The sequence below is a fragment of the Penaeus monodon genome, chromosome 14 (assembly GCF_015228065.2).
Source record: "Penaeus monodon isolate SGIC_2016 chromosome 14, NSTDA_Pmon_1, whole genome shotgun sequence".
In the NCBI taxonomy this organism is placed as follows: Eukaryota; Metazoa; Arthropoda; class Malacostraca; order Decapoda; family Penaeidae; genus Penaeus; species Penaeus monodon.
Window position 1 is genome coordinate 40,169,029 of NC_051399.1, and position 25,923 is coordinate 40,194,951.

A 25,923-nucleotide genomic window follows, 5' to 3' on the forward strand; every position below is an offset into this window, starting at 1 on the left:
TCGAACCCTTAAACTCAGATTGCCGTCGTGGCAGTCTTGAGTCCGACGCTCTAACCATTCGGCCACCGCGGCCTTGGCGATCATGGGCTTCCATGATTTTTCTTGGCAATTTAGAGCGGTGGTTTGCCATTGCCTTCCGCCCGGTGTTTTTTTTTTTTTTTATCGAGTCACCATCTCTATTTACCCGGCACTGACTTGGGCTGGCTTGGCCACCCAGTGGCTAGGCAGGCAATCGAGGTGAAGTTCCTTGCCCAAGGGAAACAACGCGCCGGCCGGTGACTCGAACCCTCGAACTCAGATTGCCGTCGTGACAGTCTGGAGTCCGACGCTCTAACCATTCGGCCACCGCGTCCCCATAAAGAACATACCTGGGGCTTTACCCCTAAGCCTTGTGCTATTGCTATATTTTGAGTAAGCGCTTAATGACCTTAGATGTTGAGGAGGCAGGAAATTTTCAATAAATATCTTAGGGGATCTAATATTGCTGTTAGCAATGTCAATACCACTATCATAATTATAATGTCTATAAAAAGATAATAGCATCAATATCATATTTTAAAAAAAATCCCACAAGTCAAGGAAAGGTGAAATCAGGTGAGCTCACAAGCTCTACTAATAGACTCCTTTGTGGCTCAGCACTTGCATAGCCATCTATAAGCAGAGACATTTTACAATACTACAGTGAACACATCATTTTCACGGAGGCTGTGGGTTAAAGGGTTATTACCTATAAGATTCTTGTCTCAACTTATTTCAATATATTGAAAAGAAATGTGAGGCACATTGTCTAAAAATAGGATAATTTGGATCATACTGGGATACTTGTTAGCCAATATTAAAAAAAAAAAAAAAAAAAAAAAAAAAACATGCATTTCCTTTCTAGATTTTGCTAACCTTCTCCAAAAACTGAAACAACACATTTTAGCAGCTTATGACATGCCCAAGGAGCTTTCATTGGCAAAGGAGAAAACAAGAGAATATAAACAAAAACAATTCTTGCTTACATGATTCTTGTTTAATATCTAAATGGTAATTGTAAAACCTAACAGTAATTACTAATCTCTGTTTTTGTATTTTTTCTCTTCCACCTAAGAACTCTCCTTGTCACTCTCATTCTTGGACAACACAGGTTTGCAGACACGACAGGTGTGGGGGTGCAAAAAGGGTAGTATCTCCTCCTTTCTCACATCCTTCAAGCAACCTTTCCTATCTGCTGCATTTTTCTGTGGTTTCTCTGTCTCTCTCCTCATTACTCTTAACATTGGAAAGTAAGCCTACTTACTCTTTATAATCTTCAATCTCTTTTTCTTCAAGCGTCATCTTGCTATGGTCCTCCCTCCATGTTTTTTTCCTTATTTCCTCCACTGTTTTGAATTAGATAAATTCACCACCTATGATAACCCTTTCTCCTGGATTTTTTTCACCTTTTAACACTACTTTCCTAACATACCCTCTACACTTCTTACAGGTTTACTAAGAACTGCTACTGCATGGATGTTTCCAAGCTGACCCAGAAGATACACCATGACTTGGCACATCTTTTGATGTTGAATGGATTGCAAGACTTGGTGCAGGAGTTGCATAGGAGAGCATGTTGATGGGTTGTAGTCCCAGGAGACTGATTTATTGGTCTATCCTTGTTGGGAGAGTCTGGCTTTTGGGATGATAATGGTGCTGGCCTTCTATCTTCACTCTCTGATCTATCTTGAAAAGGGTAGGGCTTAATGCTGATGTTGCCCTGACTTTATAAAGAAGTTCCATGAAGACACTTTTGCTTATATGGCAGTTTATTCTTCGTTGGATTTAAAGGTGGTCCTTGTATAACAAATTGTTGGGATAATCACAAACCAAAACTTAACACAATTTTCAAAAAAATGAAACAAGGTAAGAAATTTGACTTCTTCTAAGTAGAGAAAAAGATCTCTATATGCTCAAATTTGCAAAGAAATGCTCTGATAGATTATGCATCCCTACAAAGTTTGTCAAAAATGATGCAGACTTAACCTGAAGTCTATATTGCTTAGATTTTCATCACTTGAATTCTGATGTTGCATTCATAATCACACAAGAATTAACTAATACTATACAAACAGGGATATTCAGAGTTGCATCATTTTTACTGATATCACTACCAGTACACAAGTAAAGAAGGTTGTCCAAATCAGACTGGCCCACTTGGCAGTCCAATTTCCCCCAGACAAAGTAAATAAAGAATGAATTTCTCTCAGCAAACAATTTCTAATAATTGCAATAACCTCTTATAGCCAGGGACACCTACAGCCATCATGAAAAAATAACTTATCATGACAGGAACGACTATGCAAATTTGATATAAAATTCCATGAAATTACTTCCATAAAAGAAACACGAGACTAAAGTATCAACATACACACAAAGTAATTAAGCATTAGCTATACATTTACAAAAAGGACATATTTCACTTGACAAGAGGATCTAATAATCAAGTAACTTGAGATCATTACTGTTCATCAAAGTAATGCAGTAATTTCATACAAGAAAATATATAAACCTTTATGCTAAATGACTCTATATATCAGAACAAACTAACTTTGTATTTCAAACTGGGCTAATATGACGCTTCAAGAAAGGTAACACGACACACTTATAAAACTGTGTTGCCTGATTATGTAGATGTTAATAGGCCTTCTTGAGTAATAAGAACAAGGAAAACACAAGGTATTGTCTGTGTACGAGTTTTATTTTCTTGTTAGATGTGGGAAGAAGTAAAAATTACAATGAACAGATGACTGCACTAAAACATAAAAACTCAACACCACAGTTTATCATGACGAATGACACTTTCTTTTAGTGAAATGGAGATCTTTTCTGAATATCAATAAGCCAATCATGGGCTTTCTTTCCTTCTGTGCGTAATATCACTGAACAATGTAAAGGACAGGGTAAACACTATGTCATACAATATTGAGTATATCCACAAGATAATAAGATTATTCCTCCTCCAGTTCAAGATTGATATTATTGCCAAATTTTCCATACAGGTCACCCTTGAGCTGTGTCATTATCTCCTGAAGTTCTCCTGCTCGGCTGTTGAGACCCGCAATCTCCTCCTGGAGGACCTCCCTCTGTGCAGCTATGGCCTCCTGGGCTTCATCCTGGCAAAGATGGAATTACATGATATTAGTTTATGACAACTTGGCTCAAAAAAGAAATTGTAATGAGAAACTTTAAGAGATAAAATATATATGTAAATGAAAAATCAAAGGACCACTTTCCTGAAAATGTGTTGAATGTTTTCATCTATACTATAAGCATTGATATGTTCATGTCAATGCACTACAATCACATGATTATGAATATCAATGATTATGATATGGGTGAAAGCTAGAGAACAAAACATTTAATAAACACATTTTTGGGCAAATGGCCTCAGAACATCTTTGCAAACACATGCCCTCATATATTCTAAACAAAAATAGTAACATTATCTCCAGAACTGTTCACTTACTTGGGATTTCATGATGAACACCTCACCAACCATATAAGGAACCTTCTCATCACCATCTAACGCAATCATAATTTCATCTTCAGCATCTTGTAAATTCTGTAATTCATTCTGAGGAAAAAAATAGCACAGCATTGACACAAGGAACTTATTAGTACCTGTTCAAGTACAAGTAAATAACTGACATATATCAATGTTTAATCAAATCTGTAACTAGTTTTGAAAAATTCCCATCTGATAATGTGTACTATCAATAACTCCTCTTTTACAGAAGGAATAATAATTTTGTCTATAATTTGACTAAACATGTACTTATTCAATAGCAACTACAATTTTCTTCTAAAAGGTACATATGCATGCTAAAGTGCCTGTTAGGGCCTTCTGGGAAAAGGGGGGAAGAATTCTGAACATTATTGGAAATTCTCATAAGAAAACAATGGCATCAGAGAGTTAGTGATGCATATTAATAGATAGTTAGTCTATATACCTATACTATAAAAATCAGTAAAGTACATTAGGTTATATCTCTACACATTTGCATAAAACCAACACATCAGTACCTCTTTAACTTTTAATTCTTCCTTCACGTCTCCATGACGAGCATTGCACCGCGCAAATTTATTTATTTTCTGCTGGTCTTCGTACGTGATGTGTACATCTGAGTCCTGTAACAGAAAGCAATATTAAGAGAAATTAAATAAATCAAATAAGTAACTGATAAATAAATGTTACAATTCAAACCTTGTGTGTATTTTACAAGCATTAAAAATCAATAATGGATATCTAAATTGTGTGTAGCTAAAGTGGAAACTTTCTTAACACAAAACATAAATTAAAAGTTAAATATTCATCAATGATTAGATAGCCTACATCAGCTACATCAACAACAATAAGGTACAATGGATTTAGTTCTGAATATGGCCAAGAAATCTAACAGCTAACACTTTAGATTCACAATCGATTAAAAAGCCTGTTTATGATGATCTTAAAGAACCAAAAGTAAATATAAAATACATGAAACAAAAACAGAAAAATAAAACAAAAAGTGTGCAGAAAACACAACACACAATTAAATAAATATTGCTCAGTAGATATTACATATCAGTTCCAAATCGTCAAAGGAGATACACACACAGGAGATACTGAAAGCACATAACCATTTTGTATTATTACCCTTACTCACATATATCTACTATGTTCATATATTCATCTACCTACCTATCTGCCAACCTGCCTGCCTGCCTGCCTCTATATATATATATATATATATATATATATATATATATATATATATATATATATATATATATATATATATATATATATATATATGTGTGTGTGTGTGTGTGTGTGTGTGTGTGTGTGTGTGTGTGTGTGTGTGTGTGTGTGTGTGTGTGTGTGTGTGTGTGTATTTGTGTGTGTGTGTATTTGTGTGTGTGTGTATTTGTGTGTGTGTGTATTTGTGTGTGTGTGTATTTGTGTGTGTGTGTATTTGTGTGTGTGTGTTTGTGTGTGTGTGTGTATTTGTGTGTGTGTGTATTTGTGTGTGTGTGTATTTGTGTTGTGTGTATTTGTGTGTGTGTGTTTTTTGTGTGTGTGTTATTTGTGTGTGTGTGTTTTGTGTGTGTGTGTATTTGTGTGTGTGTGTGTGTTTTGTGTGTGTGTGTTGTTGTGTGTGTGTGTGTGTGTATTGTGTGTGTGTGTGTATTTGTGTGTTGTGTGTGTATTTGTGTGTGTGTGGTGTATTTGTTTGTGTGTGTGTGTTTTTGTGTGTGTATTTGTGTGTGTGTTTTGTGTGTGTATTTGTGTGTGTGTGTATTTGTGTGTGTGTGTATTTGTGTGTGTGTGTATTTGTGTGGGTGTATTTGTGTGTGTGTGTATTTGTGTGTGTGTGTATTTGTGTGTGTGTGTATTTGTGTGTGTGTGTATTTGTGTGTGTGTGTATTTGTGTGTGTGTGTATTTGTGTGTTGTGTGTATTGTGTGTGTTGTTGTGTGTGTGTGTGTGTGTGTGTGTGTGTGTAACCCCTCGCAATAGATGGTTTATTGACCTTCCTTGTATATATATACAATTAATTTTCCTTTACATTTTAACCCACAATTTCATGTAATCCTCTATTATTACATAAAACTGTGGGGTGTCCGAGGCTTAAATGCTACGAAGTCTATATCTAAATACTAGAGAATTAGAGGAAATTAACAATATCACTATCACTATGATTTATGAAGGTATGTATTTGAGACATAAAATACCACTTCATTTCAGTATTTCTTAATAAGAGCAACACACCATCCAGAGACAAAGTCCCAAAACCTCATTTTTCATATATGCATTTTTTATATATTTGTACATGCCTAAACACTGGGGTACATGCGAACCCAAAAATCCAAACCTAACCTTTCCTACCTTCTATTTATTCGCTATACATTTCTGTTCTATACTCTTTTTATTTCAACCTGTTTTACCCTGTAATTTCCCTAATATACTCCATGCCTTCCCCTGCTATAGGCACTTATCACATCAAGATTGTCGACGGAAATGACCATCAAATTTGTTCTCATCACATGAGAAAAAATCTGATGACATAAATATTATCCAGGAAAGCTCAACTGTCATAACTGAAGAAATAACAGAAATTCTAATGTTTTAAAATCACTACACTTATGCACTGTGATGTCTGTTGATGACATAGCAGGGAAGCAAACCTTCACATATATTCTAGCAGCTGGAACACAGACTCATTTTTTTAACATAAACTTTCATGAAGGTTTAAAAACTTTTACAAAATGGTTATCAATTTCATGATGCTCTTTGGTTAATGTTACCAAGAGCGACGCACGGAGATAGAGTAAAACGGACACTGCCCTCTTGTAGTGCACAAAAAATAGAGTAGGATGCAATACAGGTAATTCTGCAACGGCCTTACATTTACCGGGAAATGATGATAACAAGCCCTGCAAAGCACTGCTCTGAGACTAAGTCCCCATTCATGCTTACCTTGCAAGGACCAAAATAAATGTGATGCGTAACTCATTACTGCAGGATATGAATTATTCCATGTATTACTATGCGCTTGTGAGAATGGTTATTTTGTAATTACCAGTGTCTATTTTTCCGAATTTATATATCTAATTAATTCTTTTACTTTTATTATACTTCTTTTACATGTCTTAATTACACTACTTTGCACAATAACCTTTTACACATGTTCATTTTGCCACTGGGAGATTTGACAGGCCGTGCGACACCATTCGTTGAGAAACACCAGCGAGAAATGTTTCATTTTAAGTGTGTTGCATTGATTCTGTGTCATTTTTATAGCCATATAGTGGATATACAGAACAAACAGACAATAGTATCTATCTCAGCCTGATATTTGAGCTAATCAAGTGCCCCAAATGCCAAAAAAAAAAAAATTATTAGAAACCAAGGAATTCTGAACATAGACAAAAGCGAAGAAAAGTTCAGTGGGGCAGAGTCCCCTGCCTAGGGAATATATAGATTGTATTTTCTTAAACTCACAGGGATCCAGGATACTTATTATAGGAACATATAATACCATGTAGCCCCCAGGCTGGGGAATATATGGATTGTAGTGTTATAAATCCCACAGGGTTAAGGTTAGGTTGGTTTACTGGTTAGGAAACATTGTACGATTACCACAAGGAATCTGGATTATGTAAAATCCCATAGATTTTTACCGAACGATGGGTCTGATTCCCATAGTTTTTCGAGAATTAGCATATCAGTCCATAGACTTTCAAAGACGTTCGTAGAGTTTCATAAGCCAATTTTTATAATTTTTTGTGCTTGTTTACATGCGTTCATCGGGACAAAGTTTGGCTTGGTTTCCGAAAAATCGTCTTTATAATGTTTCATATATCACTTTCTTCGACATCTGCAGGTTCCTATTGACATCCAGTGCTATCCATTATCTCCCCACCCCCCTTCAACCCCCCCCCCGGTTCCCCACGCACCCCCCCCCCCCAAGATCGCTGGGTAAGAGGAAAGATGTAAAAAAAATCCGATTTTGGAACTTAGTATCTGGAGGAAGCGTAGCTCTCAGTAACAATTACCTGATCTTTTCCCGATATTTGTGTTATCGTTCGTGTCTGCAGATTATTAGCCGACTGGAACTTTTTCTCCCTTACTAGAATATTATTTAATTTGCCCTACATTAGTCCATTCTGTAAAGTTTAAACCTCAATTCCTTCCACATATAAGTCCGGTACTGCAATTGTACCAACGTATCTATGCTGTAATTATCCCAATGTACTTTTTAAATGATCTCAGACAAAATCTATGAAATGCCAACTTAAAAAACCTTCCGTCCGGTCAAGACTTCCGAGACAACATGGAAACAATGCCATTTATTACAAATTAACTCTGCCTAACTTCAGATTACCTCACCCCAATGTAATTACGATATATTTCCCATTAAAAAAAACATATAATACGAAAATATTTGCCCCACCTTCGCCACAGTAGCCATGATTCACACCAAAACAAGGCGGAGACCGACACTGTTTGGGACTTTGGTGTCAGATAGGGAGATTTTTTTTCATCTATGAATTGCTTAGCTATACAATTATGTATATGTAATGTGTAAGGATATTTAATTACGCTTTATTATAAATAACAGTAATCCTTTTTTTTTTGTTTACTGATTGGTAAGTTATTGAAGTCGAAGAAACTTATCATTGATGTTTTAAGCAACAAATATTAAATTTCTACGCATCGTGAAAAGCTAAAATGAATATCAAGTCTCTTTCCTTTGACTTTTAAATGCTGTATCATATTACCCATAAATAGATTATGAAACTGAAGAGAATCATGAATTGCATTTAAATCATTTTTCTGTGTTGGATGAAAAATGGTGTGTAGGGGATACGGTGCACAAAATTCACGTGCTTTGCGCCATATGTTTTATATTTTTAGATTTAATTTTTAAAACAATATTTATGTTTCATGTTTTGGTGTCTTAGATAATCTTAACGCTGAAATATTTCTAGGTGACTTATGAGTTCTAGAAATATTTTCGTTCTGAGATTCACCACAGTTATTACAAACCGTATTACTGTTGTGATGATAATGTTAGGGTAATAATGATAACAGTCATAACAATTATGAAGATAATGATAATAATGACACTATTACGACTACCACCACCTCCACCACTACTACTACTACTACTATTACTACTTCTACGACTACTACTACTACTACTCGGCAGATTACTCGGCACAAGGTTAGTTACTCATGAAAGCCACGTACAGTACGTGACAAGGAAGGAACGTTTACCAGTCTCTAAGCACACCCTTCCCTGCGTGAAAAGCTATAATTTTAACCAACAGCAGTTTTAGTGATCGATCGAAAACAGTTCCAATTGCATTCGTAACATTAGTTGCTGCGGCTTGTGTATACCTGCAATTCTTTCTGCCTTGCCTGTTTGTTAAGCTCAAGTGAAAGGATTTTCGATTTTTACAGCAAAATTCAAGAGAACTCATGCTCTGTAACATCAAATCCTTTAACTATAAACGAATATCACGGCATCAAAAGTTTGACAAGACTCGGGGCTTCGTCTTATGTGCTTCGCTTCAGTTAGCCGATTAAAAGGCACCTGATTGCTTGTTAGCTGTTTCAATTCCGAATTTCCATTATCATAATTCCTTGCGTCTGATTTACTTCGTGATTTAAACATTTCTGATTTTTCTTTCTTTCTTTTTTACATGTTTGCAGTTCAATGTTAATAATTATGTTAATAATGATGATGTTGACGATAATAATCAATATGATAATAATACTACTACTAATAATAATGATAATACAACAACTACCTACCACTGCTACTATTACTAATGATAATTAGAATAATAATAAAGAATATGATGATAATAATATTATTTTCATTATGATTAACTATAATAACATAATGATAAAATCTGTTTGCTCCTCAAATAAGTGCAAGCAATAAGGCAGAATTGTTATTATCGTCATTACTATATACGTATACAAGTAATCAATAACTTACAGTTGGCTAACTGAAACTAAACGAATATGTGGAAGCCCTGAGTCCAAATGACGAAATTTGCTTCTGTGATCCGACCAATCTCAGGAAAGGAAAAACCGGCAACTCATTCCTGACTGGAGTATTCCGAATCGCCCTTTTGTCTACTTTATACGTACGTTTTCATGTGTCTGGAATTTTATCATTTATGTACAATGTAGTCTATTGAATTCTACCATTTTATTCTCTCTCTCTCTCTCTCTCTCTCTCTCTCTCTCTCTCTCTCTCTCTCTCTCTCTCTCTCTCTCTCTCTCTTTGAATCTAAAATACTTTTCTTTCCTGAGTTTTGAAGGGGATTTGGTTCACGGATTTGATGTTGATCGAGTCCTCCCTGAGGTTTGCTTAAAGAAAAAAAAAACGAAAATGATATCAGTTGAGAAAATACATGTGTACGAAGGAGGAGAATGCAACAGCAAATGCATTCGGAACTGTTTTCGTTCGAGCACAATCGACTGTTCTTCGCCCGGGGTGGTACTGGCTTACTGCCATCCTCCAAATCGGCTATGTTCGAGGAGCAAAGGGTCTCTCCTTGTCGCGTGCGTTTCGCCCTGCACCGAGTCATTTGTTTATTAATTTATAATGATGTGAAACTCGTGAGAAAATATGAGAGTTGATATTTCACCATAAATTTTTGACTACAGCATTATACAAATAAGTTTCTCGTACGAGCAATCACCACTGGTAATAGAGGGATGAAAGGCATACCCTTTTCACTTAAAAAAAAATATATATATATCATAATAGTTTTATGATTGAAGTTTGTGTTAAATGTTTTGTCACCTTATTTCACATTATTATTAATATTATTATTATTATTATTATTATTATTTTCATAAGTATTATTAGCATTATCATAACCATTATCATCATCACCATCGCCATTACCATTTTTATTGTTGTTGTTGATATGATTAATGTTATTAACATCATTATTAATATTATCATTATTATGATTACTATTATTATTACTATTGTCATTATTATTATTATCATCATTATTTTATTATTATTATTATTATTGGTTATTGTTATTATTGTCATAATCTTTATCAGCACTATCATCGTTATCATTATTATGAAATAACTATTATGTAAAGATTACAAAAACAAGATTTATATTTACAGATTTGTAATTCTCGTACATTTATCTTGTCATTAGAATAAACTGAATGGGTCAATATCGTTACTAATAACCCCATCATCTTTTTCCCATAAAACCAGGTAGACAAGTGTAGACAAGTGATAACCATATCATAATAACAACTGCTCATAATAGAAAACCAGTGTTGCAACAGAGTAATGCTATCACAAACAATCGCAACGCTAACAATATCTCTAATAAGTTTATTGCTTTCACATAATTCCATGATCATCAACATTTCCATTACCACGCACGCCATCAACCTCATCCACTTCGTCAGCGCATCACACGGGAGGCGCCTTTGTCCTCGTCTTCTCGCGTGCAAGGGAGTCGACCTGCAGTGGCTGTCACACACACCGTCTCAGACACCGAGGGAAGCGTGTGTGCGTGAGTGTACTGTACGGCTTGCAAGTACACACGCACGCGTTCGGGTTACGCCTGCGTGTGTATGTGAGTGTGCGTGTATGCGTGTGTGTGAGTGTGTGTCAGTATGCCAGCTGTTCCATGCATTTCCCAGCGGAGGGGGAAGAAAGAGGGGAGGGCTTGCTCGGAAATCATTTTCTTCATTGCGATACACATCTTTTTTTTTCTTATTTCCCCTCCCTGCTCATCTTCGCCGTATCGACCTCATTCTCAGGAATTTCCAGCGCAGTTTTGGCATCGATTCGCGGCAGAAACAGTCGATGTAAACAAGAGCTTCGGTTCGGTTTGAGAGCGCGCGGTTCGGCTGGGCGTTGCCGAGGCCCGGTCAACTTGGCAACAGTCTCGTGCAAGAGCGACATAACACACTTGTCCGGCGTGTGCGTCCGCGGGGACAAAACATTTTCTTATTCCCTCCGGTTGATTCATAAATTATTTTTCTCTGTGTAACACCTCACGAGTTATTGATCTTTCGTTGTTTATTGATTAATTTTCTCTGTTTCTTTTTCTTTTTCTTCTTGTCCCTATTCTTGGTAAATGTCAGTTCTTTTATTTATTCATTCTTTTAGTTTCCCGCTGGCTGACGACCGGCGCCCAGCGTGCACGCGCCTAAACATTTCCCGGAAATTAAAGTTACCAGTTAGTACCCACAAAAAGCAGCACGATAAAGTGCGCATGGCCCAAAAATGCAGACTTTTAAAGGCACGTTGCTAAATGTTGAGCGTAAGTAAAGAGTTACGGGAAGAGGGGAAGGGGGGTGTTGAAAGGGGGGTTGCCCGCAGGGATAAGGGAAAGAGAGTAGGGAGGGAGGGGGAGGGCAGTGGTTGTTCTCAATGAATCACCGCCGGTAACATTTGAGGGGGGTGGGGAGGGGAGGGATATTGTTCCCTCTCTGACCAACCCCTCTAAATCGACACCGCACCTTTAGACAGTAGAACCGCCCTTTTGATGTCTCTTCTCCTCTGGCCAGAATGAGGATTCCAGTCAAAGACGCGGTAAAATAAGCATGATTCTAAACTTCGCATCAAGAAGCGACGATGCACGCGACGCAGCGTTTGTTGACTATGTGAAGCATCGTCGTCGAATCCCCAGGACAGGCGAGGGTCGTGGCGGCTGGGAGGGGCGAGGGGACGGCGGGAGGGGAGGAGAGGACCAACAAGGGGACAGAGGGAGGGAGGAGGGAGGATGGGAGGGTCGATATTTTGGCGTCGGTCTGCGAGGTGTGTTATTCGCTTAGTCTTGCTTGTGGCTTCTCCACGGCGTGACCCCGCGTGTCGGCCTCGCTTCGACGCGTCACTCGCTGGCCGGGCTCAGGGCGCCATCCTGCAACAAAGAGCAATAAAGAGCATTTCGCTCGCCCATGAACGTTGTGTCTTATGCATTTAATATTAGTTAGTTAGAAAACGGAAACTTAACCATTGTGCTTTTATTACATGACTCATTAAACCTGTCTCGTCCCTCCCGAAATTACTATGGAAATTCACGAGGCGAAAGCTGACTTCTCGGAGGATATTGTGCTCGCTTACTTGAAACAGTGTTCGGAGGCCGTCGGGAACCTGACGAGTGACTTGACAGTCGGCGACGGCGAGAGGTTCTGCAGCAGTGACGACGATGATGCCGAGGCCGCGAAAGGCTCCTCGAGAACTGAAGAGCCAGAGGTGTTTAGCGTGAGAGTCAAAGATCGCGCCAAGTCTATTGACAGCGGTGTTTGTGTTGATCCGAGGAAAGAAAACGATTTGCGCAAAGTCGAACAGGCAGAAAACGGAGAGAGGAAGTGTAGGAGAAACCATAGTAAATCGAGGGAGAGTGAGAGCAGTTCTCAGGAGGACGGTGCTTTTTCCAGCCTGGGTGCTTGCAAGTGCCCCGACTTAGAAGACAGTGATGAAGACTGGGAGAAACCAAAGTCTCTTGTGATGAGCTTCAAAAAAGGAGATTTATTTGCAGTAAGTAATGAGTGTTCTGTTATCAATTCGGATGAATGTGTCTACTAACTCTCACCTGATTGAATATACATATATGTATTTCCCTCTTTTCTGTCACCCTTTAACTCTGGGTTACGAAAGGCTTATACAAGTACATAGAATTGTAATAGCGTCCTTACACGCCTGTTAGACAGTTTTCACCTGACACAGTCTCAATAACACGATATCGTTACTGTTGTTATTGTTACAATCCAGTGTTTTTAACAGGAAATCATTACCGTCATCACCGTCTCTGTCAGTGATACCAGAAAAAATAATGATATTGAGTCATCATTATTGAACATTGTAATAATCTTTACTTTTATTTCCAGTCTTGATAATGACAATGGTAGTAATGATGATGATAAAAGTGAAAATAATATAAAATAATAATAATAATAATAATAATAATAATAATAATAATTATCATAGTAATAATGATAATAATAATAATAATAATAATGATAATAATAAAATGATTATAATGATTATGTTATAAATGATAGAACCATAATAATGATTATGATAAACATAATTATGATGTTAATGGTAATGATGATGATAGTAATGATAAGATGATAACAATAACAACAATGCGATGATAATAATGATAGCGGTAATAACAATAGTAATAATGATAATGATAACGATAAAGATGATGGTAATGACAATTACAATAGTGATGATGATAATAATAATAACAATGATAATGATAATAGCAACAATAATGATAACAATGATAATGATACTACCGCTGCTACTACTACTAATGATAATTTTAAAAAATAACAATAATAATGATAATAACAATAACAGTAATAATGATAATAATGATAATAACAACAACACTACCACCTGCAATAATGGATAATGATAATTATAATGATAAAGATGATGACGATAATGATAATAATTACAGTAATAATAAAGATAATTATAATTCAATTATAATGATAATGATAATAATGATCATGATAGTAATGATAATGTTTATGGTAATAAAAATGAAAATAGCAATAATGATAATAATGTTCATGGTAATAGTAATTAATTTGTTCGATAATAATGATAATGATGATGATGAGAGAATATTGGTAATAGAAATATTAATCATTAGAATAATAACAACAACAATGCCAATAATAATGATGATAGTAATAATAACAGTAATAATGATAATGAAAATGGTTTTAATAATGATAATATTAACAATAAAAACAACAGCAACAAAACATATGATGTTAATGATAAGAATAAGAAATTGATGAACATAATATCAATAATGATAATATATATATATATATATATATATATATATATATATATATATATATATATATACATGTGTGTGTGTGTGTGTGTGTGTGTGGAGCATAGGAACATCATCATCGTCACCATCATTATCATCGCCATTGCCGTCATAATCAACATTATCATCTTCATATTCATGACACCACTGGCATCATCATAACCCACCCTCCCCTCATCATTCCCATGGTCACCATCATCGTTACCCCACCATGACCATATTTATCACTGTATGTCACCATCTTCACCATCACAATCACCATATCTATCCTCCTTACTACAAATTTCGTACCGTACCCATTGCTATATAACAACTTTATGAATTATCAATGATAATGTGTGTGTTTTTTCTTTTCTTTTTTTTCTCTCAACTTCCCAATTAGAAAGCAAAGCCTCTGATTACCTAATTGTCTGTTTATATCAAGGAAATGTCAGGTCTAGTCGGGGCTGCACGCCAAACCTTACTCGCCTATGACATGGAATTTTCACTGGTATTACACATAGGGCATGGCATTATCATTGATATAGTAATTTTACACATATGACAAGTCATTTTTACTGGTATAGTAGTTTTTCACTTGTGACTTAACATTTTCATTGATATATCTGCACATACGATGTGAGATTTGTGATGTATAACTGAAATTCTTAGGTATATGATATGACATTTCAGCATGTATGGCATATCTGCGGATGTCGTGACTTCTCTACAAATAAATGATAGCATTTCTACATATATGACATGGAGTATTTAAGTCAATAACGCCTACAGTTGTTATCTTCCATATCTATGTATATATGGTAACAATTTCGATATATAACACATTTCTACACATTTAACATATATGACATGGTATATTATACATATGACGTATAATGTTATGTTATTTCATAAGGATAATGATATTGGTAATAATAATAATATATATATATTTTTTATTACGCTTATCATTATCATTATTGCTCTTGGTGTTATTGTTACCATTATTATTATCATTGTTATAATGAATATCATTATTATTATTACTGGTATTATTATCATTATTGTTATCATTATTATTACTACTATTGTTGTCATCGTTACTGTCGTTATTATTCCTATTCTTATCATAACATCATCGTCATCATTATACAGTCACATTTGGGGGAAAGACTGAACCCCTCTTCATTTACCATTCACAAATGTATCCTAAAGAATAAGACATCTAAAAATAAAAATAAAAAGAATTACGAATTAACATATAGATTCCATATAACCATTGGTATTAACTTGGGCAAGCTGATACCAAAGAATGTATTGCATCTATATCAATCAGCTGATGCATTGCGCTATAAGTACTGCCTTGAGTTCCCAATGATGTAATGACGGTAAGCTTTCGCAACGTGATAAAAGAACAGGAGTCTTTTCTTGTTGCTTTTGTTGTAGTTGTCAAGCCTACAGTAAAATAACTGCCTTTTTCCAACATGTATTGTTATTGATATCGTGTAACTGCGATTTTGATAGGGTTTTTCTCTTTAGGCTTACTGTTTACTCCAGAAAAAAAATAATGATGTAAACACGTAGACACACGGAAAGACTTAATTAAAACGTCTCCCAGAAGATAACGCAATCTTACTCCAGTTCCTCGCTCGTTCTCCAGTGCGGAAAATTGCCCATGTTCCGGGTAGAATAACCGTAGAACGTCTAATCCAAAGATAAAAATGACTTTTTGACGCATCAGTCCACACGAGTGGGTGTCGTTCCTTGCAGTGTATTTAGACGTGAAGCTTTAGGTTTTATTGCGCTTATTTAGCAATGGGTGGAAAGCTGGTTCTGTTCTCTGTGATGATATCGACTTGATATATACCCAGGAGTCAATTAGTCAAGCGAAAAGTATATTTTCAAGTTTTATAGGAGTTTAAGTATGGACAATGGAAAACGATTCGGGTGGGGGTACGAAACTGCAGGAGGGTCGGAGCGAAACAATGGTAGTGAGTGTGAGCTTTTACCCTTTCCCGTAAGTGTTGTAAGGGTCTCGGTGTTGCGAGGTGGTGCAGGTGATGTACGGTGAATACATTTACAGAAGGGGTAAGAGAGAGGAGTAAAAGTTTGTGTGCTCTGTTTTGCTGCACACGAAGCAGATCACACACACATACGCACACACACACACACACACACACACACACACACACACACACACACACACACACACACACACACACACACACACACAAAGCTCTACACAAAACACATGACACACATACAACTACACACTAACACACCCAATCCCAATCACGTACCTAAAGATACATGTGCAGGCAAGACACGCCCACGCATGCGGAATCACAGGGTTCAACCTCATCTCCTCCCTTCGCACTCACTCTAACCTCCTCACCCTTCCCTCAATCCCCGAGTGTCACTCCTCATACTCCAATTACCCGCACACTCAGCCCGGTGTTCGCCCCCGCCAAGTCGTGCTGTCGAATTCGAAAAAGTTCTTTTGAGAAACAGGAAAAAGGATGGAGGTGTAGGTGGTGGAGGTAGAGTTGGTCGTCAGAAATGGAGAAGGGGGTGTTGGTGATGGTGGAGGAAGAGAAAAGGGAGAAGAAGGATGAGGTGAAAGAAAAGAGAAGAGGAGAAATAGGTAGAGATGTAAGTAGCAATAGAAGGAGGAGGAGGAGCAGGGAGAAGAAGAGGAGGTGGAGGAAATGGAGGAAAAAAAAGGTAGAGGTTGAGGAGGCAGAGACAGAGATGGTGGAAAAGGGGGTTGGGGTGAGAAGGAAGAGGATCAGGAGGAGGAAATGTAAGTATATGTAAAAAGTACAGGTGGATTAGAAGGCGGAGGTGAATGAGATGAAGGAATAAGAGAAGAGAGAAGAAAAGGGAGGAGGAGGAGAAGGAGAAGAAGTGGGTATACGTACAGGTTAAACGAAGAGTTAGAGTTGGGGGAGGAGGTGAAAGGGCGAAGTTGAAGAAAGAAGTGAATTTTTTTTTCTTTTTAGTTTTCAGATTCTCCTTCCGATTTTCGAGGCTGTTTAAACTCAAGTTTTTGTGTGTTTTTTTTTCTTCTGTTATCTTAACTTTTCAGTTTTTCGTCTTTCTCCAATTGATTCCATGCCTCTTGTTCCTCCGTATCTATTTATCTGTCTCTATGTACGTCTTTATCTCTCTCTACCTCCCCTATCCGCCTCTTTCTCCTCATCTACTACTTTTACTACTTTGAATTCGTGAAGCAGTTATAATTCCCTATATGTCTCTCTAGGCTATTATTAAAAAAAAAAAGTAAAAGAAAAAAGTAAAAAAAAAAGACCATTGTGTTGCGCGTGTATACTAGAGCGGACAATTAGAGATTTAACTAATGGTTAAATATTGAATTTTTGATGGATGTAGATTTTATACTAACTTATGTATACAGTCTCCATCCCTCTCGCTAAAACAATATGCAATTTTTATGCCTAATTCGTCTCTGTCACACGACATAGCAATAAATACTAAAGGCTTATCGCCGTATAGCATGATGCATACAGCGCCTGCAACATGACATCGGGTATTTGTATCACAGCGTGCAACATCACGTTCAAAAAAATGCATCACATCTCACTATAAACACATACACCACAGAAATACCACATACCATCAATTACATCACACTAATGACGTTGTCACTCTCGTCATAACGTAACACGATCACCATAACACAAAGAGGAATTATTAGAAGATCCACACGACGACCCGGAAGTAAGCTTTATAATGACTGACACAGCTTGATGATGGTAGGGGCGTGTCCGGGGCGGAGGTGAGGCAAACAGTGCGAACCTCTCCCGCGTGTGATTGATTGCGGGTTGATTTTTGGGGAAGGAATATATAACTCTTTTTTTTTAAGACTGTAAAGTAGTCGGATAATGCGATTTTCGTGTCCGGCTTAAAAATGAATATTGGAATTTTTTCTTTCTTTCTTTCTTTTTTTTTGAGCATGCACGTATGCATGTATGTATTATATATATATATATATATATATATATATATATATATATATATATATATATATATATATATATATATATTGATTATGTGTGTGTGTGTGTGTGTGTGTGTGTGTGTGTGTGTGTGTGTGTGTGTGTGTGTGTGTGTGTGTGTGTGTGTGTGTGTGTGTATGTGTGTGTGTGTGTGCTGTCAGCTAGTTGTTTCAATACGAGAGAGGAGCTAACCTCAGAGGATTCTGTCTGCTATATTCAAATTACCATAAAACTTTTTTCAATTGATGCATAATTCTGGCACACACAAGGAGATGGTTCCATGCTTCAACAGTTATGTTTGAAAAGCTTAACATTTTGACTTCCTTATTGGGCCTTTTCACTTTCAACTTTTTTGCTGTGTCTTCTCTTTCAAAATTTAAAAGGCCTCTTTACCTAACTTCGCTTTTCCCGCATCATACTTGTACGGCATAATAATGTCGCCCCTTTTCCCTCCGTCAGAGTAGTAAGTCTTATTTTCCTTAGTCTATCTTCGTAGTTCATATTTCTAGAGTAGGTCTTATGATGGTTGTAATGATATTTTTTACCATCTCTTCATGTGTGTGTGTGTGTGTGTGTGTGTGTGTGTGTGTGTGTGTGTGTGTGTGTGTGTGTGTGTGTGTGTGGGTGCGCAGTAGTAGTAGTAGTAGTAATGGTCGTAGAAGTAGTAGTGGCATGGCAAAGATTCAAAACAAACTCTTTATTAAGCATATCCTAAAACCGTAGGTAATATTTAATTTATGTTAAGGTCTTCACAAATTGTATTTCCTAATTAAATCTGCAGTTATATATAAAAGTAAGCTAATGCAATCAGATGCAGAGTCTGACTTGATTTAATTACGTTTTCTCGTGCAAAAAAGGATTGCATTTTCACTCGACTATTAAGACAATTCTGCTGACTTTTTAAAAATTCTACGGGAACTAAATTCAGTCTCACCGGCTATCCAGCTGGGTCAAATACGTCGCAGAGCGTAAAGTACTATATGCCATATTTCGTTGCGTGTTACTTTGACGACGCAAGACGCAGCAGATAACACGCTCGTGCGAACAGCCGTTATGTCGAGATTCGTACTGGGGTTCGTGAACTCTCAGAGGGTACGAAGGAAGGTTTCCAGGAGTACGAAAAAAGGTTTCCAGAAGTACGAAGGGCAGTTTTCAGAAGGGAATACGTAGTGGAATAGTGAAATTGTGACCAGCTTTACCTCTCACTTACGTAATGATTGGCTACAATATCATATATACTGATATATCAAAACGGAAATAAATCTGCATTTGACTATATCTCTTTCTCCAGTCTAGAACCGTTCAGTACGGAATTTTATGTTGACACAGAACTGCAGTCTAATATCCGGGCATAATTATATTCGGATTTACCTCCTACAGATTGTTAATCCTTGCTGGCATGTTGAAAAAATCTATAGTTTCATTTATTCAAGAAATTCAGCGTAGCGCTAGTCTGTGTGGAATTAGTGTCGATATGTTACTATTTGTATTTTCAGCGCGTTATCAACGAAATGAAATATATATTCTTATTTTAGCGAAAATATGGGATTGTTAACCACGGCACGAAATTTTAGTAAGACTGTTTGGAAATGCGTGCAGCCACTCCATGTAAAGGACATTGCAATATAATTCAGCACAGTAATTCCGCAATGATTAAAAGTACATTATATCACGGCTTTATATTTCATCGACTGAGCTAAATTCACGAGCAGTATATTTCGCAGTCTGAATCATTGTTTACTGAGTATCAAAAGTATTATTCAATTTTCAGGTGCTTTTCGGTTCACGTCTGTACCTTTATTGATACTCATTAATTATGTAAAGGAATCAGTGATGGCATCAGTTAATTAATTTTATGAAATTAAAATGAAAATGTGTATATATATATATATATATATATATATATATATATATATATATATATATATATATATATATATATATTGTGTGTGTGTGTGTGTGTGTGTGTGTGTGTGTGTGTGTGTGTGTGGTGTGTGTGTGTGTGTGTTTGTGTGTGTGTGGTATATTTATGTACTCCTATAAACACACACACGCGAGTGCGGTCCATGCTGACGTACACGCACACGCATATCCATAAATGTCCATATCCGTCTCTACAGACACACATTTGCTTCATGCGCGTCCCACCGGATGATACAATTTTATCGCATTGCTATGAGGACGCGATGTATTTGAATTTGTGTGCATGCAAATTTAACGTTAAAGTCTCTGCGAGTGCTATTGATCGTGTGTGTGTGTGTGTTTGTCTGTGTGTGTCCCTTAACTGGCGTGTACATTTACAATGTGTTTGTTCTTGTATATTTAATTATGTGTATTTTTTTGTTTCGTGTGGGTGTAAACGTTTGTTTGTGATGTGTGTATATATGTTTTTTGTTTGTTTGTGTATGTGTGTTTGTGTAATTCTTCTGTTTTTTTTTTCTTTGTGTGTGAGTGTCTATGTTTGTCTTTGTGTGTATGTTATCTCTATGTGTCTGTGCATGTGTCAGATGTGTCGTTTTGTATGTGCGTGGAAATATATATCTGTATATACGCCCATAAGTTTTCGTATTACGTGTGTGTGTGTGTGTGTGTGTGTGTGTGTGTGTGTGTGTGTGTGTATGCGTGTGTGTTTGTGTGTGTGTGTGGTGTGTGTGTGTGTGTGTGTGTGTGTGTGTGTGTGTGTGTGTGTGTGTGTGTGTGTGTGTGAGTGTGTGTGAGTGTTTGTGTGTGTGTGTGTGCATGTGTGTTTGTGTGTCGTTTATGTTGTGATAAAGAACAATAAAACGACACGATATCTAGAAAACACAGAAAACCCAAACCTCAACCAACAGCATTAGTTAATACAATTTTGATCAAACCAAAATTCCACAGTAACGTGCAAAAAAACACCCTTAGCCCACCTCAACTTTCCGCTTATTTACCACGCTTTCCCAGAAGATTGGTACAAATTTCTACCCAAAGATATGCTAATATTCCAATCTGTTTAACCATAATCTACCCCCAAACATCTATTTGCTATCTACTCATAATCTATTCCATTGTCTACTTTTATCAGTAACTGTCTTAACTTATTAGATACAGTGGAAAGACAGCTTATATATAAACATCCATCCTCAATTTGCGATAAAAAAGTTCGCATAAAATAACAACTAAAAAATATACTCCTCGGTTATAAGACCTATCTGTAATGAGGCAATTTTCTCTCACATGTTATACCTTGAGGGGGGAAAAATCTTTAATCAAATCCTTTTCAATTTCAGGTGTTATTGCCAGACGATGCCACCTGGTGGGGAGTTATGTCGTTACGCTCGACGGCGGTGGGATACGTGCCTAGATCATATCTTAAGGTTAGTTCTCTCGTACATGTTTACGCGTTTGTTACTTCGTTGGTGATCTCTGCTGCACTGTCTTTCTTTCTCACTTTCTCTGTCTCTCTCTGTTTTGTCTTTCTCTGTCTTTTCTCTCAGTGTCTTCTCTCTCTCTCTCTTTTTTTTTTTTCTTTTTCTCTCTCTTCTCTTCTTCTCTCTCTCTCTCTCTCTCTCTCTCTCTCTCTCTCTCTCTCTCTCTCTCTCTCTCTCTCTCTCTCTCTCTCTCTCTCTCTCTCTCTCTCTCTCTCTCTCTCTCTCTCTCTCTCTCTCTCTCTCTCTCTCTCTCTCTCACTCTCACCACACACACACACACACACACACACACACACATACACACACACACACACACACACACACACACACACACACACACACACACACACACACACACACACACTCAAAATCCATTGTTTTAATCTAATCAAAAGAAAAAAAAAACTTTGGGTCTGGTATTCCGAAGAAGTCAGACCGAAAAATAATAGCGTTGAAGTGTAATTATTTTGATGGTTCTTCTTCCCTTTTTCCGATTCCAGTTTATCGACGTCCGTCACTTGTGGCTCACGACGGAGGGGCAGAAGGTAAGCACAAAGGGCCGATCCTTTTTTAATTAAGTAAGTGGAGGATTCGTATGCAAACTCTATTTTATTTGTGTTCGTTTCCCCTTTGACTTTTCTTTCCGTCTGTTTACCTGCGTGAGAGAGTGAGTGTGCGTGGAGTTGGTAGATAGGTAGACGGATAGATAGAGAGAAGAAGAAGGAGAAGAGAGAGAGAGAGAGAGAGAGAGAGAGAGAGAGAGAGAGAGAGAGAGAGAGAGAGAGACGCGTAGATACGCACACATACGTTTACACACCACACATAAACGCTCAAACGCCTCACACGCACGCATGAACGAACCAAACACAAAATCTTAGGGATAACAAACACACCAGGAATATTAACAATAACAGACACAACGAAATCCAAGTAATAACAAACAGAATCCCACGAAATAACAAGCACGAATCAGTAACTACAGGCTTCACTGACACAAACCAGATTCTAATTCCCTTTGTCTCGGCCGACCAAGGGATCCCGCACACCTAAACGCTTTTGATGCGCGCGAGCCTTTGTGCTGGCGGGAATTAGCCTTCAACTCTGCTTTGGTCTTGTTGAGGGCTAATTTTTGTCTTTGCTGAGACTATTTTGCATAAGATGAGGGTATTTTGTGTTTCTGAGGCTATTTTGGGGCTATTTATTTATTTGTGTGTGTGTGTGTGTGTGTGTGTGTGTGTGTGTGTGTGTGTGTGTGTGTGTGTGTGTGTGTGTGTGTGTGTGTGTGTGTGTGTGTGTCATTTATGATGATTTTCTGATAATCTGACATGGGTGATAATTAAAAGATACATTTAATTGTATATTTTGTTAACCTAGTGGCACAAATCTCCCGTCTTTTCAAATCACGCGGGAGAAGAAGGCACTGAAATTCTGTCACTAAGGGTTTTCTGGTGTTATTATCAGCGTAAATTTTCCGTTTTAGAAATATTTTCCCCTTATCGACATGAAGAGTAAACCTGGGACTTAGTGAACTGGTTAAATGAAAGGATAAATAGGGGCGAGTGAAATGGCCGCAGGAGGTAAATTAAAAAGAAAAAAGGTTGGGAACTAATGCTATTCTGTCTTTGTTGAGTCAACGCTATGGTCTATAGTCTGATATCTTAGTCACTTTATCTAGTTCTTTCAACTTTGTTTCACTAATTCATTTAGCCTGATTTTCTTAATTACTTCATCTGTCTCGTGTATATTAGTTTCCTGACCCTTTCTATCTACTTCATTTAAACTTATCTAGTTATTCATATGCAGTCAGAATATTTAGAATATTCATTTATATCTGATGAAGCAGATTACGAAGACACCAGACAGACGAATAATAATGATAATGATATTAATAATGTATAAGGATGATGATAACAAAAAATGAATAAATAGAACAATGTAGGTTATAACAATGACAATAATATGTCCTCCTAAATAATTTTATTACGTACGTCTCTAAAAATAAAATGTCCCCTCTACTCCACAGTACTCGCACACTACTCTAACAATACAGCTCTCAAGAAGGAAAATTAAAAAAGGACCCCCAAGAATAACAATAAAGAATAAACATCTGGGCTTTACAGAGGGAATGTCTGAGAGAATGTTTTTGTTTACGGTGCACTGACTTACAAATGAGTCTCGCTAATATCCCCTCATTTTCCCCTAACAAAAAAAGAAAGCAGAAAGATAAAAAATAAGAACAGTACTAAGTTCTCGGAAATGTTTTTGTGCAGCGAATGTCCCCGAGTGTTCATTGTTCACGCATGCAAAACTGTAGTATTGATTATCAGAATCGGAGAAATTTAGTACACGCTTCGTCTGTGCATGGAACTATGTATTAGGTGAGTACTGTACTGTGGTTGCGTTTTTTTTTTGTTTTTTTTTTGTCTTGTTTTTTGCTTGTGTGTGTGTGTCGAAAGTTGGGAGATGGGGGGGGGGGGGTGCGTGATAGAAGGGTGGGGGTATATCCTACCTGCAAGGCGCCATGCGTTCGTGCTTTCGTGCGAGAGTGGGCGCGTTCGTATGTGAATGAATCATGAGTCAGTGAAACGTAGATCTGGTTATCAAGAAACGCTGTGTCGATATTCGCTATAGAGAAGAAAATGAGAAGGGAGGAAAAGAAAAAGTGATGGAGGAAGACAAGGAGGAGGTGGGGAAGTGGGAAGAAAAGGAAGACGGGGACGAGGAGGATCAAGAGCGAGAAGATGAAGACAAGGAATAGGACGAAGTAAGAAGGAGGAAATTAATGAAAATTAATGGAGGATGAGGACGAAGACAAGGAACAGGAGGCGAACTAGGAGGAGGTGAAACAAGAGGAGGAGGAGGAGAAGGAGGAAGAGCACATGAAGTAGGAGAAAAAAGAAGGGACGAAATCGAGGAGCAGAAGGAGGAAGAGGTGAAGAAAGAGAAAAAAAGAAGAGAAGGAGGAGAAAGAAGACAAGACGAGAAGCAGTAGGAAGAGGAGGAGAAAGAAGGAGGAAAAGGGTTAAAGATGCGAGGAAGACGAGGAGCAGAAAATCAAAAACATACAAAATCTCAGTCAAAACTCAGAGTGAAATTTAACGTACAAGAACTCTAAAATAAAGCACATAATGTCCTTTTCTACATTTCCCGAAAACGCTGCAAAGAACAAAAAAATGCGTTAGATCCTTTTCACTTGCGCATAAAAGCAAAGTAATGAAAATAATGATCGAGCCAAAATCTGTTATTGTTCCTCCCATATGAGGAAATTATGGAATGTTCCCTCAATCTGCTAATGGAGGAAACGCTAGATTCATGGGTCACGTTCGCCAATATTCCTTCTTATTTTCTTTCTTTTATTCTCTTTTCGTGTATATATAACGTCTGTTTTTTAGTTTATCTATCTTTCTTTCTTTTTACATTTTCTTTTTTTTTCTCTCTCTTCTTTTTCTACCTTTCCTTTTCCCATAACTCTATAGCTCCCTCTCTCTCTCTCTCTCTCTCTCTCTCTCTCTCTCTCTCTCTCTCTCTCTCTCTCTCTCTCTCTCTCTCTCTTCTTTCTTTCTAAAGCCCCGATCCCTCCCCCTCTCTCTCTCTCTTCCTCCCTTCCCCCTCCCTCTCTTCCTCCCTCCCTTCTCCCTCCCTTTCTCCTTCCCTCCCTTCCTTCCTTCCCTCCTTCACTCCTTCCTTCCCTCCCTCCCTCCCCCTCTCTCCTTCCCTCTCCATCACCTAATTTCCGTAAAAATGGATCAGACACATCGGCATGCATAGAACAGACGGATAGCACACGCCATAACCCGGTCGGCCCTCAGTGTCATTGGTCATGCAAGATGCGAAATGTCATTGCAAGATTAGATTCTTTTTGCATTGGATTTTTTGCAACATTTAGAAGGGTAAAGTACCGGAGGATGGTTTGGTTTCAGTATTCATATTGTTATTGTTTATTTATTTATTAAATATATACTCTGAGTATTATCATGTTGATTTATTCATTACTGAGTTCGTTATTTATTTAGATATTTATGTAAGTATGTTTACTCGTATTTATCTGTCTATTTGCTTATTAATTTTTCTCTGCTAGAATGTATCCGAGAGCTTGAAACAAAAGATAAAATGTCTATGTTTTAGCGGCATGAGTGACAATTAAAA

The 25,923-nt window shown here is 37.2% G+C and overlaps 2 protein-coding genes across 2 annotated transcripts; one reads left to right on the forward strand and one right to left on the reverse strand.

Annotated features, from left to right (window-relative positions):
• Positions 1 to 2,698: 2,698 nt before the first annotated feature.
• LOC119581137 (prefoldin subunit 4-like) lies at positions 2,699 to 8,039 on the reverse strand. Its single transcript, XM_037929482.1, has 4 exons — positions 7,958 to 8,039; positions 4,045 to 4,149; positions 3,488 to 3,595; positions 2,699 to 3,134 (listed from the first exon to the last, which is right to left on the reverse strand). Exons 1-4 carry the CDS (start codon positions 7,973 to 7,975, stop codon positions 2,970 to 2,972), a joined length of 396 nt encoding a protein of 131 aa, XP_037785410.1. The 5' UTR covers positions 7,976 to 8,039; the 3' UTR covers positions 2,699 to 2,969.
• A 4,257-nt stretch (positions 8,040 to 12,296) lies between these two features.
• Positions 12,297 to 22,355, forward strand: LOC119581138. The gene is made up of 3 exons (XM_037929484.1): positions 12,297 to 13,054; positions 21,637 to 21,723; positions 22,278 to 22,355. The coding sequence occupies exons 1-3, from the start codon at positions 12,584 to 12,586 to the stop codon at positions 22,353 to 22,355; spliced, it is 636 nt and encodes a 211-aa protein (XP_037785412.1). The 5' UTR covers positions 12,297 to 12,583.
• The last annotated feature ends 3,568 nt before the right edge of the window (positions 22,356 to 25,923 follow it).

Bases quoted from the DNA above. Each gene is read 5' to 3' on its own strand.
- LOC119581137 (XM_037929482.1), bottom strand. The intron at 3,596-4,044 runs GTACTGATGTGT...TTTTTTCCTCAG, and splicing joins AAGAATTAAAAGTTAAAGAG to AATGAATTACAGAATTTACA. The intron at 3,135-3,487 runs GTAAGTGAACAG...CATCTTTGCCAG, and splicing joins TGTTCATCATGAAATCCCAA to GATGAAGCCCAGGAGGCCAT.
- LOC119581138 (XM_037929484.1), top strand. From the start codon at position 12,584: ATGGAAATTCACGAGGCGAAAGCTGACTTCTCGGAGGATATTGTGCTC. The intron at 13,055-21,636 runs GTAAGTAATGAG...TTTCAATTTCAG, and splicing joins AAAAAGGAGATTTATTTGCA to GTGTTATTGCCAGACGATGC. The intron at 21,724-22,277 runs GTTAGTTCTCTC...TTCCGATTCCAG, and splicing joins TGCCTAGATCATATCTTAAG to TTTATCGACGTCCGTCACTT.